Source organism: Galeopterus variegatus, unplaced genomic scaffold (assembly GCF_000696425.1).
Source record: "Galeopterus variegatus unplaced genomic scaffold, G_variegatus-3.0.2 Scaffold18450, whole genome shotgun sequence".
In the NCBI taxonomy this organism is placed as follows: domain Eukaryota; kingdom Metazoa; phylum Chordata; class Mammalia; order Dermoptera; family Cynocephalidae; genus Galeopterus; species Galeopterus variegatus.
Window position 1 is genome coordinate 1 of NW_007744561.1, and position 13,793 is coordinate 13,793.

General features: G+C 38.2%; 1 protein-coding gene across 1 annotated transcript; it reads right to left on the reverse strand.

Moving 5' to 3' along the window:
* Positions 1 to 5,681: 5,681 nt before the first annotated feature.
* On the reverse strand, positions 5,682 to 9,037 carry LOC103582908 (vacuolar protein sorting-associated protein 8 homolog; the record flags this gene model as incomplete). Its single annotated transcript, XM_008564372.1, has 5 exons — positions 5,682 to 5,771; positions 6,701 to 6,747; positions 7,182 to 7,272; positions 8,154 to 8,189; positions 8,963 to 9,037. Coding segments are annotated over 5 exons (339 nt in total), but the record flags the coding sequence as incomplete, so codon positions are not given.
* Positions 9,038 to 13,793: the final 4,756 nt, after the last annotated feature.

Genomic DNA, 13,793 nt, shown 5'->3' on the forward strand with positions numbered 1-13,793 from the left:
AAAAAAAAAAAAAAAACATTCCTGGGCAGTTGATCATCCTCCCTTTTTAATTTGAATACATGCAGTAATAGGAGGTACTTAAGTCCAACCGCTGTTACATCATCAGTGAAACTGAAATACACCCTATCCTAAACTGAAGTACACCTTATCTTAATTTCTACCCAGTTATACTAGCCTTCCCTCTGCAGCAATACAGTAAATCCCATATGACAGCCCTTCATCATCTATAGGTAGGCATGTTTCCACTTAATTTCTCCTTAGATTAAACAGCCTAGTATTTTTTTAACTGCTATTTTTAAAACTTTCCATCATCACAGTTATGGGATATATCTTAGTTTATTCACAGGTATTTTATAACAGGTAGCCCAGCAGTACTATTACTTTCCTTTAACACACTATTAGCTCATACTAAGTTTGTGGTCAACTAAAATCCTGTCCAGTTAGTCTCCCCAATTCAGTACTCACACAATTTAATTATGTGGATCTGATGCAAGTCTTGATGTTTATAAATTTCATCTCGTAATAACTTTGATTGCACTTTCCTGTCAAGATCATTTTGAACCTTGATTCATGGTGCTATCTAAATTTGACAAGCCAGTCACTAAATCTTCATCCAAATCAATGATAAAAACTTGGGTATGAAAGAGCCCTAAGACGTAATTAATGCTCAGCCACCAAAGAATATCTGGGTAGAAATGTTTATCTAACTGCAGATTTATTTATTCACTATTTACTAATCTATTTCAGCCATGAGGATAACTAAAAAATTAGACAAATGTTTTAATGAAATCAAGATATGTCACAGGCCCTCCACAAATATTATTCTCATATTCCTTTTAAAGAGGCAATTATGGGGCCGGCCCGGTGGCGCACTGCTATAGTGCACCACTTGGGAAGCGCAGTGGCGCTCCCGCCGAGGGTTCGGATCCCACATACAGACCGGCCGCTCACTGGCTGAGCGAGGCGCGGGAGCAACGCCGAGGGTTGCGATCCCGTTGCCGGTCCCGGTCCGGTTCGGGGGCGACACTGAGGGTTGCGATCAGCTGCCAGACACGGAAAAAAAAAAAAAAAGAGGCAATTATGGGGCCGGCCCGGTGGCGCACTGCTATAGTGCCCCACTTGGGAAGCGCAGTGGCGCTCCCGCCGAGGGTTCGGATCCCACATACAGACCGGTTCCTGCTCACTGGCTGAGCGAGGCGCGGGAGCAACGCCGAGGGTTGCGATCCCGTTGCCGGTCCCGGTCCGGTTCGGGGGCGACACTGAGGGTTGCGATCAGCTGCCAGACACGGAAAAAGAAAAAAAAAAAAAAAGAGGCAATTATGGGGCCGGCCCGGTGGCGCACTGCTATAGTGCCCCACTTGGGAAGCGCAGTGGCGCTCCCGCCGAGGGTTCGGATCCCACATACAGACCGGTTCCTGCTCACTGGCTGAGCGAGGCGCGGGAGCAACGCCGAGGGTTGCGATCCCGTTGCCGGTCCCGGTCCGGTTCGGGGGCGACACTGAGGGTTGCGATCAGCTGCCAGACACGGAAAAAGAAAAAAAAAAAAAAAGAGGCAATTATGGGGCCGGCCCGGTGGCGCACTGCTATAGTGCCCCACTTGGGAAGCGCAGTGGCGCTCCCGCCGAGGGTTCGGATCCCACATACAGACCGGTTCCTGCTCACTGGCTGAGCGAGGCGCGGGAGCAACGCCGAGGGTTGCGATCCCGTTGCCGGTCCCGGTCCGGTTCGGGGGCGACACTGAGGGTTGCGATCCGTTGCCGGACACGGAAAAAGACAACAAAAAAAAAAAAAAAAAGAGGCAATTATGTAAGTTTAACACAGTTGTTTTGAGGTGAACTCATTGAAAATATTCACAAACCACATTGGAGTTATCAGTAGTTTCCTAAGTCCACTCTTTAAAATATATATATATACTTTAAGAGTCAACCTATGTACTCATTTTATAGTTAAATACTTATGATTAAACACATAAAACAAGAGATTTGTTGCTAACTGTGCATGCATTTCACTCGTCCTAATGGCTGAAGATCACCTTTTCCAGAAGAAAACTGTCCTCCTGAATAAAATAAATTGTGTGTTCCCTGCCTAGGCATTCACACTTAATCAGGAATACATTATTTGAAAATTGATGCAATTACTTATAAATTATCAACGTTGGCTCAGATTGTTCCAACAAGATCCTGAGTTATAACTCCATAGAGTCTTGAGATTTAAACAATCATAATGCAACAATATGTCACATATGCTGGGCTTCAACTTTTTTCTTTAATATATTTATCTGAACTTTTCCACTTTAAAACCATGCTCTGTGCTCATGAAAATGGAAGCAAAATAAGAAGTGTTCTTCTAGGGCCGGCCCATGGCTCACTTGGGAGAGCATGGTGCTGACAACACCAAGTCAAGTGTTAAGATCCCCTTACTGGTCATCTTTTTTAAAAAAAAAAAAGAAGTGTTCTATCGTATAGTGTAGCAGTCCAGATGTGGACCCTGAAGCCCAACTGCTTGAATCCAAGTCATAGCTCTATCATTTACTAGCTTTGTGACCTGGAACAATGTATTTAACTTCTTTGTGCCTTGATATCATTTACAAATGTGAATAATAGCAGTACCTAACTTAGACAGTTATTAGAAGAATTAAATGAGTTAATATGAATAAAGGGTTTATAACAGTGCCTGAAACACAGTAAGCATTAAAGTTTAGATGTCTGCTACAATTATCATTCTTGATCATCTGTTAACATCACTCTTTCTAATCCTCTTTTTCCTGTGCTTGCACTAAAAATAACAGTATAGTACAACGGTTAGTTAAAAGCTGGGGTGTGAAGTAAGAAAGACCTGGATTTGAGTCCTGGCTCCACCACTTACCAGCAATACTACCTTGGAAAGTCACTTAACCTCTCTAAGCCTGTTTCCTCACATATAAAATGCAGATAAAAATGATGTCTACTTCATGGAGTTGTTGTGAGAATTAAATCAAAATGAATGTCACATACTTTACAAAGTACCTGGCGCATACCATGTGCTCGGTGAACCCTTGCTAAAAATCCCTTTTTTTTATACCCCTCAGTATTTTGGCAGGCACAATCTGGACTGTTCCATTCTCCTTTCTGATAGTCTTATAGGTTCACGAAGCTTTTGGCATGTACCTTTAATTATATGTCTCTCTTCATACTTGTAAATGTTCTGTAATTTGCAGATAGATCCGTCTCTCAACATATCTTTCTCCATGAATTATTCATAGTTATCCTGTAAAAATTTTAGAATTTCCTATTCTTTGTGAACCCATCAGAGCTTGAGACTCTTCAGCTTTTGTATTCCAGAACTTACACCAAGGACACCATTAACTTCCCTGGTTTTGAGGCCTTTGGACTTGGACTGAGCCACGCTACCAGCATCCAGTTTATAGACAGCCTATCATGGGACTTTTCTTCATAGTCACGTGAGCTAATACCCCTAATAAATCCCTCTCATATGATTATAACATATCCTATTGATTCTGTCTCTCTGGAGAACCCTGAAAGTTACTTCACCAGAAGTGTGGCATTAAACAGTACATCTCAGGAAACCAAACACTCCTGAGTGATACCACTCAACACTTAATTTCCATATCTATCCCTGTCTTCTAAAGTTATGAGCATCAGGTTCCTCAAACGATTATAGATAGATCTACCTTATGACCCAGCTATTCCACTGCTAGGAGTATACCCAAAGGAATGGAAATCATCATGTCAAAGAGATACCTGCACTCCATGTTTACTGCAACACTACTTACAATAGCCAAGAGTTGGAACCAGCCTGAATGCCCATCATCGGATGAGTGGATAAGGAAAAGGTGCTATATCTACAAAACGGAATACTACTCTGCTATAAAAAAAAAAAAAATGAAATACTACCATTCGCAGCAACATGGATGGACTTAGAGAAAATTATACGAAGTGAAATAACCCTGGGCTGGCCCGTGGCTCACTCGGGAGAGTGTGGTGCTGATAACACCAAGGCCACGGGTTCGGATCCCTTACAGGGATGGCCGGTTAGCTCACTGGGTGAGCGTGGTGCTGATGACAACACCAAGTCAAGGGTTAAGATCCCCTTACTGGCCATCTTTAAAAAAAAGAAAGAAAGAAAGAAAAAAGAAATAACCCAGGCACAGAAAGAGAAATACCACATGTTCTCACTTATTTGTGGGAGCTAATAAAAATAAATAAGTAAATACACAAACAAACGGGGGGAGGGGGGAAGAAGACACAACAATCACAACAATTCCTTGATCTTGTTAAGACAAATGAACAGATACAAAGTTGATGGGGAGGAGGCAGAGAGGGAGGGAGAAAAAAGAGGAATTGGTAAAGGGACACGAAAATCAACTATATTGTATATTGATAAATTTAAATAATAAAAAATAAAATAAAGTTATAAGCATCAAATGGAGATATGAAAAGATAGGGCCTGTGCTTGCTCTTCAGAACTTTAAAATCCCAAGATTTCTTCTAAATATTTCCATTAATGTAAACAAAAAAAATGATCTGGACCGCAACTTTAAGATAGCAAGGACCACATATATTTTACTCAATATTGCCTAGTGCCTAGTACATATTAGACCAGGGGATGCATACTTTAGCCCGTAGGCCAAATCCTGTGCCTGTTTCTGTATGGTTCACAGCTGAAAATGGTTTTTACATTGGTGGGGAGGTGGTGAAGAAGGAGGTGGAAGAGGAAGAGGAAGAGGAAGAAGAGGAGGAGGGGAAGACAGATGATTTGACCATTTGTGGCTCACAAAGCCTAAAATTTACCATCTGGCTCTTTTTTGAAAAGGTTTGCTGACCCCAATTATTAGACACTCAAATATTTGTTAAAAGAGAAGGTAAGTGGAGGGGAGGGAGCTGTAGAGATGGGGAAGGAAAAATAGAGATTTATAACAAATATAATTGGAGATCACTGCAAATAGTAAAACCACATAATAAATACTATACAGGTCTTTATTTATTTATTTATTTTCTAAAGATGACCAGTAAGGGGATCTTAACCCTTGACTTGGTGTTGTCAGCACCACACTCTCCGAAGTGAGTGAACCAGTCATCCCTATATATGCATCCAAACCCACAGCCTTGGTGTTATCAGTACCACACTCTCCCAAGTGAACCATAGGCCAGCCCTTATACAGGTCTTTAAATCATTCCTTAGCTTTCCTTTTCATTAAGTTCCAAGATAAACTAAAAGTATTTCCTTAGCTCATTAGCACATTTTAGAGATTTTTTTTTTTGTAGCTGATCTATTCTTGAGTCACAGGTACTCCTAAGAGAGAACTAAACTTAAACTTTGACAGTACACCTCCTCTCTGACTAGCCAAGTTAACATAAATGTTAGTCATAAGGAAGGTGTCAGCCACTGTAAGGTGTCAATTTACAGGTATGTATGTTCCATCTCATACATATATCCTTTGTTACCAAATAGCACAAAGTAGCTAAGCACTAAGTAACATTCCACTGTTCTGTTCCCATTTGACTGTACACCCATTACTTCAAAATTTAATCATTTAGAATTTTCCACAAGCCCTGAAATAAAGTTTTGAATACTAAAAAATGTTTAACCAAAATGTGAAAGTCACATTCTCAAGTAATATAAAAGAGCAATAATAGACCTATTCATAGCATTGCTTATAAGAAGTACATACAAAGGTATACCTGAAAATGCTGCTCCATCACTTGAATTTTTCCTTGGTCTGGGCACTTTTTCAGAGCTCGATCTGCATAATGGAATAGGATTTCTACCATCTGTAAGGAAAATAGCCTTGCATAGAGATTAAAATACATCCCTAAAGTTTTTCAATATTTAATATATGTGGCCCTCCTAAATAATACAGAATCAGGCTTTGTTATTAGATTAAAAATATAACTCAAAATTTTAGTGGCTTTATTTCTCAATTTTTTTAAAACCCTGCCTAATTTCTTTCAGCCTCAGGGCTAGTACTAATTGGCTAATCTTTCCTCAGAAATATCTCCATGTATTAGACCTCAGTAGTATCTATGTTGCCCAAGAAATAAAATATTGAAGTTAAGCTCTTCTGTAACCCTCTCTTGTAGGTCCTTCCCTAAAGAGCATTAATGAGCAAATCATTCAGAAGTCGAAGAAGTGACCAATTTCTATTCATGTTTTCTATAAATGTTTATACTAACTTGGAACATAATTTTTACCAATGCATTTACACAATAAAAAGGGGAGGAATTCTATAGTAAATTAATTCAACCAAGTCTAAACTAGGAACAGAAAGATAATATTAAATATTAATATCAATTATATTAATGCTAATTAATAATAACATTGAAACATCAACTCTCCTGGCTACTTTCAGGCAACACAAACATTTGCACATAATTACTAAGTTCATAAAAACTAACAAATGTCAACTTTTTATGGGCAATAGTTAGGTTCAGATACAATCCAGATCCCCAGGCTTTCTTCCTCCTTTCTGCTGTCTTTTGGCTATTTTACGATTTTATTATCTTCATAAGAGAATAAAAAAGAAAAAGTGATAAGAAGGAATTTAAAAAGCTTGCAAGATGACACCAGAGAATTATAAACTAACTTTTTTTATACACTCTCTCCTTGATTGCAGCCATTTACCTAACCATGCCCAAACATATTAGCAAATATCAAAAGCAAACTGCACTGTACCCTAGTAAAGATCCTATCGAATACTCACCCGATCTGCAACAACGGCCTTTCGCTTACTGGCATCCCCTGATAATCCTGCGGAAAAGCAAAATCCAACATAAAACAAAAGTTAGACCACATCTCCAGGAGTGAAACTGTGTTCTGGTCTTTTATTCCTATCCTGTGCTAACAACAGATATACTTATAACAGTCCTTAGATATCAAAATGTTGGATAATATGTCATAACAGTAATACCTGATATCTATTGGAACAGACAGCATATCAATGTACTTCCCTTTAGTTCTAACAGTAAATTTTCCTTATGAAAAAATTTTTAAAGTGATATTTTAATTTCTATACCATGTATTTCTCATTAAGCTTCTTTACAGAAAGTTTCTAAGGTTTAATAACATCTTGTTTACAAGATACTTGAACACTCAGCTAGAAGTGTTCTATGAGTGATTAATACTATTCATTCCCTCTACCCCAGAAAAACAATGTCTACTAAACCAGTATTCTGTCAACTTACCCACTACTGCTTTTGCTTTTCCTTCATGGAAAGACCATGCAAGAGCCAAGGCTTCTGTAAGACAATCTTGTTTCAGAAGATGATCCACTCTCTAAAATGAATAAAGGAGAGAATCCAGACCCTTTTGTCTAACCAATCACCAGGCAGAATTCCTATTCTTCCTAATATCTTTCCAGAAGTTGCTGCTTAGTAGCTAAAATTATTTCAATAACTATGTGAATTTCTTATTTCTAAGAAAAATAATTTCTTAAAGCACTGGATAGTACAATGATTGTGTAGGTTAGTACAGACAGCCACAGGGTTTATATATGAAATGGAGAAACAGGTGGAATGTCATTGTAGCAGAAATGGCTAGTTGTTTATCACAACATCCATTCACTCCCTCCTCCTTAGTAACAAAAACCCAAGTTTATCTGAGACAGTAATACACCAATTAAAGAATTTCTAAGACCCCCCTGTAGTCAGTTGGAGCAACGGGACTAAGCTCTGGCCAATGATATAAGTAAATGGAAGCGTTGTTTAGTATTTCTGGGATATCACCTTAAAAGGTAGGGGCTGGCCTTTATTTTCTCTTTCCTCTTTCCTGGAACACAGACTTAACAGATGGAGTGTTCTAGTAACCATACTTGAGTATAAAATGACCCTGAGACTGGAATTCAAACATACAGATGCTGGAACAAGATAGCATACTTAAGATCATGGCGCTCCCATACTGGTCACATACTGCCTACCTCCAGATTGCTTTTAAGTGAAAGAGAAATCTTGTTTAAGCCACTATTATTCTGACTTTTCTGATATATGGATCCAAACCTAATTCTAACTATACAATCAGTTTTAGCAAATCAAAAACCTACGAGTTATAATGGTTTTGTCAGCACAAATCCAAATAATGTTTTTCTGCAAAGTCAAAACAAAAATGTGAAGATGCTATCAATTCAGTAGCTCCAATATGTAAAATTACTTTGAACTCACCTCTCTCCAGCTCCTCAGAATCATCACATAAACAGACTGGAAAATAAAGAGAAGAAAATTAAAATGGCCATCTTTAACAGACTTGTTTGGGAGGCACATCTGTTCCAGTCCCACATGTCATTTTATATCTCTTTAAGTAAAAACATTCCATATTATAGTTAGAAGTATATCTTACAGTTTACTAAATGGTCTTCAAGGACTAACACTAAAGAGTATATCAAACAAACATTTGAAGGTCAATAGGTCTACATTCCAAGAAAGAGTTAATTCCATGGATGAAGAATAAGGAAAGCCCAAGCTCATCTGCCTGTACTGACTTGGCAATATTTTAGTTAAATTTTATTAATGAAGAAACGTTAGTCCACATTAAGTTTTTTAAAAAGCACGGAAACAAATTGATATACAAATCATTCTTATTCCAATGATTCTATTCCAATCAAATGTCTCAATACATTTTAATGTATCCTAAGCTGACCTAAGCTAAAGGCCATCTTAATCACGTGACAAACATACATAATTAAGTATCTTTCTAGTCATGGAAACATAAATGTGAAGAAAGATTATAAAAGTATATCGCTGAATCAAGAAAATAAGCACACTGTTAGCACCTAAACAAAAGTAAAAATATCTTAAAAGTGGATACTTAACTAAAATTAACTAAAAATTATGACTACCTAACCACTAAAAGTTTTGGATCGTTACTGATCAATATTCACTTTGGAATATACTGCCCTGTTTACCAGCAACCTCCTTCAGCCCCAACTATCCTGATACACACAAATGCCAAATCACAGAGTAAAAGAGCTTACTTTTGTTCCCAAATAAAAGATCTGACCACCATAGCTACTGATGGACTGATAACAAGCCTTCTCTCCAACCAAAGCCTGTTAAAACAAAAAGGTAAAAATTACATGCATTAGAAGTCTCATTAAGTTTTAAAGAATGTCAACTACAGAGACAACATTTCAAGTCAACATGGTTTCAGCCCATAAGTGAGTGGGGGAAAAAATGTTGCTCAATTGCCAGGCTGACAGTGGAAGTGACAGAAAAGACAAAGTTCAAGAAGTAATTATCTGCTTACATATACAATCTTTTTATTTTTCAGAATAATGTGGAAAAGAGAAACATGCCAACTTCTAAATCTAAAGTAAAACTGTTACGACCTGCCCCTTACTAGATGACACGTAGTTATTGCTTCTAGCAAGGAATGTGGCTGATTGAAAATGGTATATCCAAGTTATTTGAAATAAATATCAACATAAAACACAAGAGGAAACAGGAAGACAAAGTAGCATAGTATATGGGAGTCAGCATAGCTCAGCAAAATAGAAAAGAAACTCATTGATAAATTTGAATTGCAAAGATTAGCTCTGCCACTTACTAGGAATGACATTAAACAAATTTCAAATCTCCTTCCAACATTCAGTTTTCCCATCTTTAAAAACCCTTGCTGGGCCAGCCCGTGGCTCACTCGGGAGAGTGTGGTGCTGGTAACACCAAGGCCCCGGGTTTGGATCCCATATAGGGATGGCCGGTTAGCTCACTGGGTGAGCGTGGTGCTGACAACACCGAGTCAAGGGTTAAGATCCCCTTACTGGTCATCTTTTAAAAAAAAAAAGAAAAGAAAACCCTTGCACAATTTCTGTGAGGCTTAAACACGTTAATATTTATAAATCTCCCAAAATATATGTGGTCAGTAACTGATAACTATGATAATTTTCATTAAGTTTTTATTATAGTATATATATATATATAGGAATTAAAAAATGTATACAAAAGTAGAAGGAATAATATAACTAAACCTTGAATACACCTGCCAATCAGCTTCATCAGTGATCAACACATCACCAATCTGGTCTCATCTATATTTCCACCACTCTCCTGTAACACAGTACCTGTATAATTTTGAAGTGAATCCCAGATTTTAAATATTTCATTAATAAGAATGCAGTGCATGTTTTTAAAAAAGAGTCCTTTTTTACAATAACCACAATTCCATTAACATACTTTGAAAAATTAACAATCATTCCTCAATATCAAATATTCAATCAGTGTTTGGATTTCAAGTTCTCTCATGAATGTCAAACATTGTTGAGGTTTTTTGTTCTTTGTTGTTGTACATTTCACTTGTCTGAATCAAGATCCAAACAAGGTGCACATATTGGAGCTGCTTATTATGTCTCTTAAATCTCTCTTGATCTACAGGTTTTGCCTCTATCTTTCTTAATCTCTTATTCCCCTTGAATCTTGTTTGTTGGAAAAGATGGAATATCTATTCTATGGTTTCCATTACTTGGATTTTGCTGACTACATCTCCAAGGAATCGTTTAACATGTTCTTCTGTCTTCTACATTTTCCCCAGAAGAAGCTTGATCAGATCCAGGGTTTTATTTTGTTTTGTGTTTTGGTTTGGTTTCTTGGTAGTACTATTGTAAGTATGTTATTAGCTATAGGGTTTTTGTAGATGACCTTGACCATCAGGTTGAAGAAGTTCCTTTCTATACCTAGTTTTTACCAGGAATAAACATTAAATTTTGTCCAATGCCTTTCTAGCATCTATTGAGATGATCTTATGGTTTTTCTTTTTCAGTCTACCAATATGGTAAATAACATTGATTTTCAAATGTTAAACCAGCCTTGCATACCATGGATAAAAACCATTTGATCATAATTTATCACTCTTTTTATATATTGATGGTTTCTATTTGCTAATATTTTGTTATGCTTTTTGCTTCTATGTTCATGAAGACACTGGTCTGCAGTTTTCTTTGTTATAATGCCTTTGGTTTTATTCTGAGTTAAGCTAGCCTCATAAAATGAGTTAAGTGCTCCCATCTCTATTTTCTAAAAGATTTTTATGTATAATTAGTATTTTTTCCTTCTTTAAATGTTTGACAGAATTCGCCCAGTGAAGCCATAATGGCCTGGAGTTTCTTTGTAGAAAAAATTTTTAACTACAAAATTAATTTCTTTAATATATGTATGGCCACTAAGATTTTTTTTTTTTTTTTTTTTTTTTTTTTTGGAGTCAGCTTTGGTAATTTGTGTCTTTCAAGGAAATTTTCCAGTTCATCTAAAGTTGTTGAATCTACTGGTATAAAGCTATTCATATTACCCTTTTAATATCTATAAAATCTATAGTGATGTCAACTCTCATTCCTGGTATTGGCAATTGTGTCTTCTCTCTTTTTCTTGATTAGTCTTAGTTGAGGATTATCAATGTTATTTATTCTTCGAAGAACGAGTGTTTGGTTTCTTTGATTTTTTCTGTTTGTCCTTTTTCTATTTGATTGATTTGTGTTCCTCTTTATTTCTTCCTTTAATTTTAGGTTTATTTTGCTCTTCTTGTTCTATTTCCTTAATTAAGGTAGGAGCTTAAATCATTGATTAAATATTTTTCTTCTTTTCTAATACAAGTATTTAATGCTATAAAATGCCCTCCAAAAAATGGTTTAATTGTAGACCACAGATTTTGAAATGTTGTATTTTCATTTTCATTCAGTTCAAAATATTTTCTATCATCCTTTGTGATATCTTCTTTGACCCCTGGGTTATTTATAAAAATGTTGTTTAATTTCCAAATAATTGGATTTTCTCCAGATTTATCCTGATGATTCCAATCTTTTCCAATGTGTTGAATTTTGTTTTATGGTCTACTGTATAATCTATATTGGTGAATGCTTCGTGTGTACTTGAAAAAAATGGCAATTTGCTTTTGTTGAGTGGCGTATTCTCCAAATGTTAAGTTATGTCAAGTTGGTCAATCATGTTTGTTCAAGTCTTCTATGCCCTTAATGATTTTCTGCCTACTTATTCTATTAATTACTGAGAGTTGTTTTGAAATTTCCAACTACAACTGTTGACTTATGTGTTTCTCCTTTCAGTTCTATCAGTTTTTGCTTCATGTGGTTTACAGTTCTGTTATTGGGTGCTTAAACATTTAAGATTTTAATGTGTTCTTGATAATTTAGCCCTTTCTGTCATTTTGAAATTTCTCTTTATCTCTGACAATATTTCTTACTCTGAAATCTACTTAGTCTGATATTAACATAGCCGCTCTCATTATTAGTGTTTGCATGGTTATGTCTTTTTCCATCCTTTTACTTTTAGTTTATTTATGTTTTGGCTTCTGGTCAAGACGGTGGAATAGAGGGACCCCAGCATCACTCTCTCCCACAAATCAACCAATTTACAACTATTAAAAAGCAACAACAGCCAAGCTGGGGCCACTAAAGCTTAGGGGAAGAGGAGGAAAGACCTGTGGAGTTCAAGAAGGCAGGAGAAGCCACAAGGAGAAAAAGAAAGGATTGTTCCCACCATTTCAAACCCCAGATGCTTTAAGGCTGGAGCTGGTGAGCACATGGAGCAAGGGTTGGCAAAAGCTGCAGTTGTGCCCTTTGCATGAAGTTGCTTGAATGCTGCAGGGGAGAAGGGGGTCATGGTGGCCCCCAAGCCAGCTAGACCACTATCAGAGTTCCTGTGGACCCACATAGGAGGAAGGAGGCACAGACGACAGAAAAAAGGAGCTACTCAGAGGTCAGTGAGTCATCACAAGGGACCAGCGCAAGGCCCATCCCATGGGGGGTGTTTAGAGTGGGGGGAGGGGGAGACAGGCCCACCGGGGGAACATTGGGGCACAGCATGGACAGCTGATCTGCCCTCCAATCAGCACAGTACCACTCAGTGGAGACTGGTCAGGAGTATAGAACTGCAGGGGGTGCAGTTTGCTGAAAAAACTCAGAGTGGTTTCCACACAATCCAAGTGTACCAGACCTCACAAGACCTGGAAGTGCTTACAAGGTCAACAATTAAAACCTGAGCTGCACAAAAAGCCTTCCCCAGAGAATCAGCAGCAAAGCAGCAATTTAGCTCAACCACAGGGCTAGCGCTGGTTCTCTTAGGAAGTTCCCCCATTTTAGAAGTTAGACCTTTACTGGTTAATATCAAACTTTGTCTCTGATTTGTGGGTATTTTGATTTTTCTTTCAGTTTTGTGTTGGATTATTCGTTATTTCTACCACTTCAACTCTCAGTGCAAAGTTTAAGTTTAAAACTGAAAGAAAAAACAAAATATCCAGAGATCAGAGACAAAGTTTGATATTAACCAGCAAAGGCCTAACACCACCAAAGAACACCTATAAAACCTAGAAGGCTCCCAACCCCTGGGCTACCAAGCTGGGCAGAAGGGAGGTCTGTGGGCCTCAGCCACGTCCTCTCAGCAACCACACCCAGCCCAGTCACGACCACCAGTCTGCTGCCGGAAGCACCCCAGGCTCCTGAGCCAGGGCGGTGGGGAACCGAGGGCCTCAGCCACACCCCCCTGACATTCACAACCAGCCCAGTGATGACCACCAAACTGTTGCTGGAAGCGCCCTGGGCTCCCAAGCTAGGGCGGTGGGGGACCAAAGGCATTAACCACACCCCCAACATCTGCATTCAGCCCAGCAATGACCAAGCCACCACTGGAAGCCCCCTGGTCTCCCCTGCCAGAATGAGTGGGGTACCATGGGCCTCGACCATGCCACCCCTCCTTCCTCCTCCTCCCACCTTATTTCTCTGCCCCTTTTCCTCCCCCCTCCCCCCCAACTGCTCTGCAACATCTTAGAATGTAAAAACATAATAATATTAATACATAAATGTT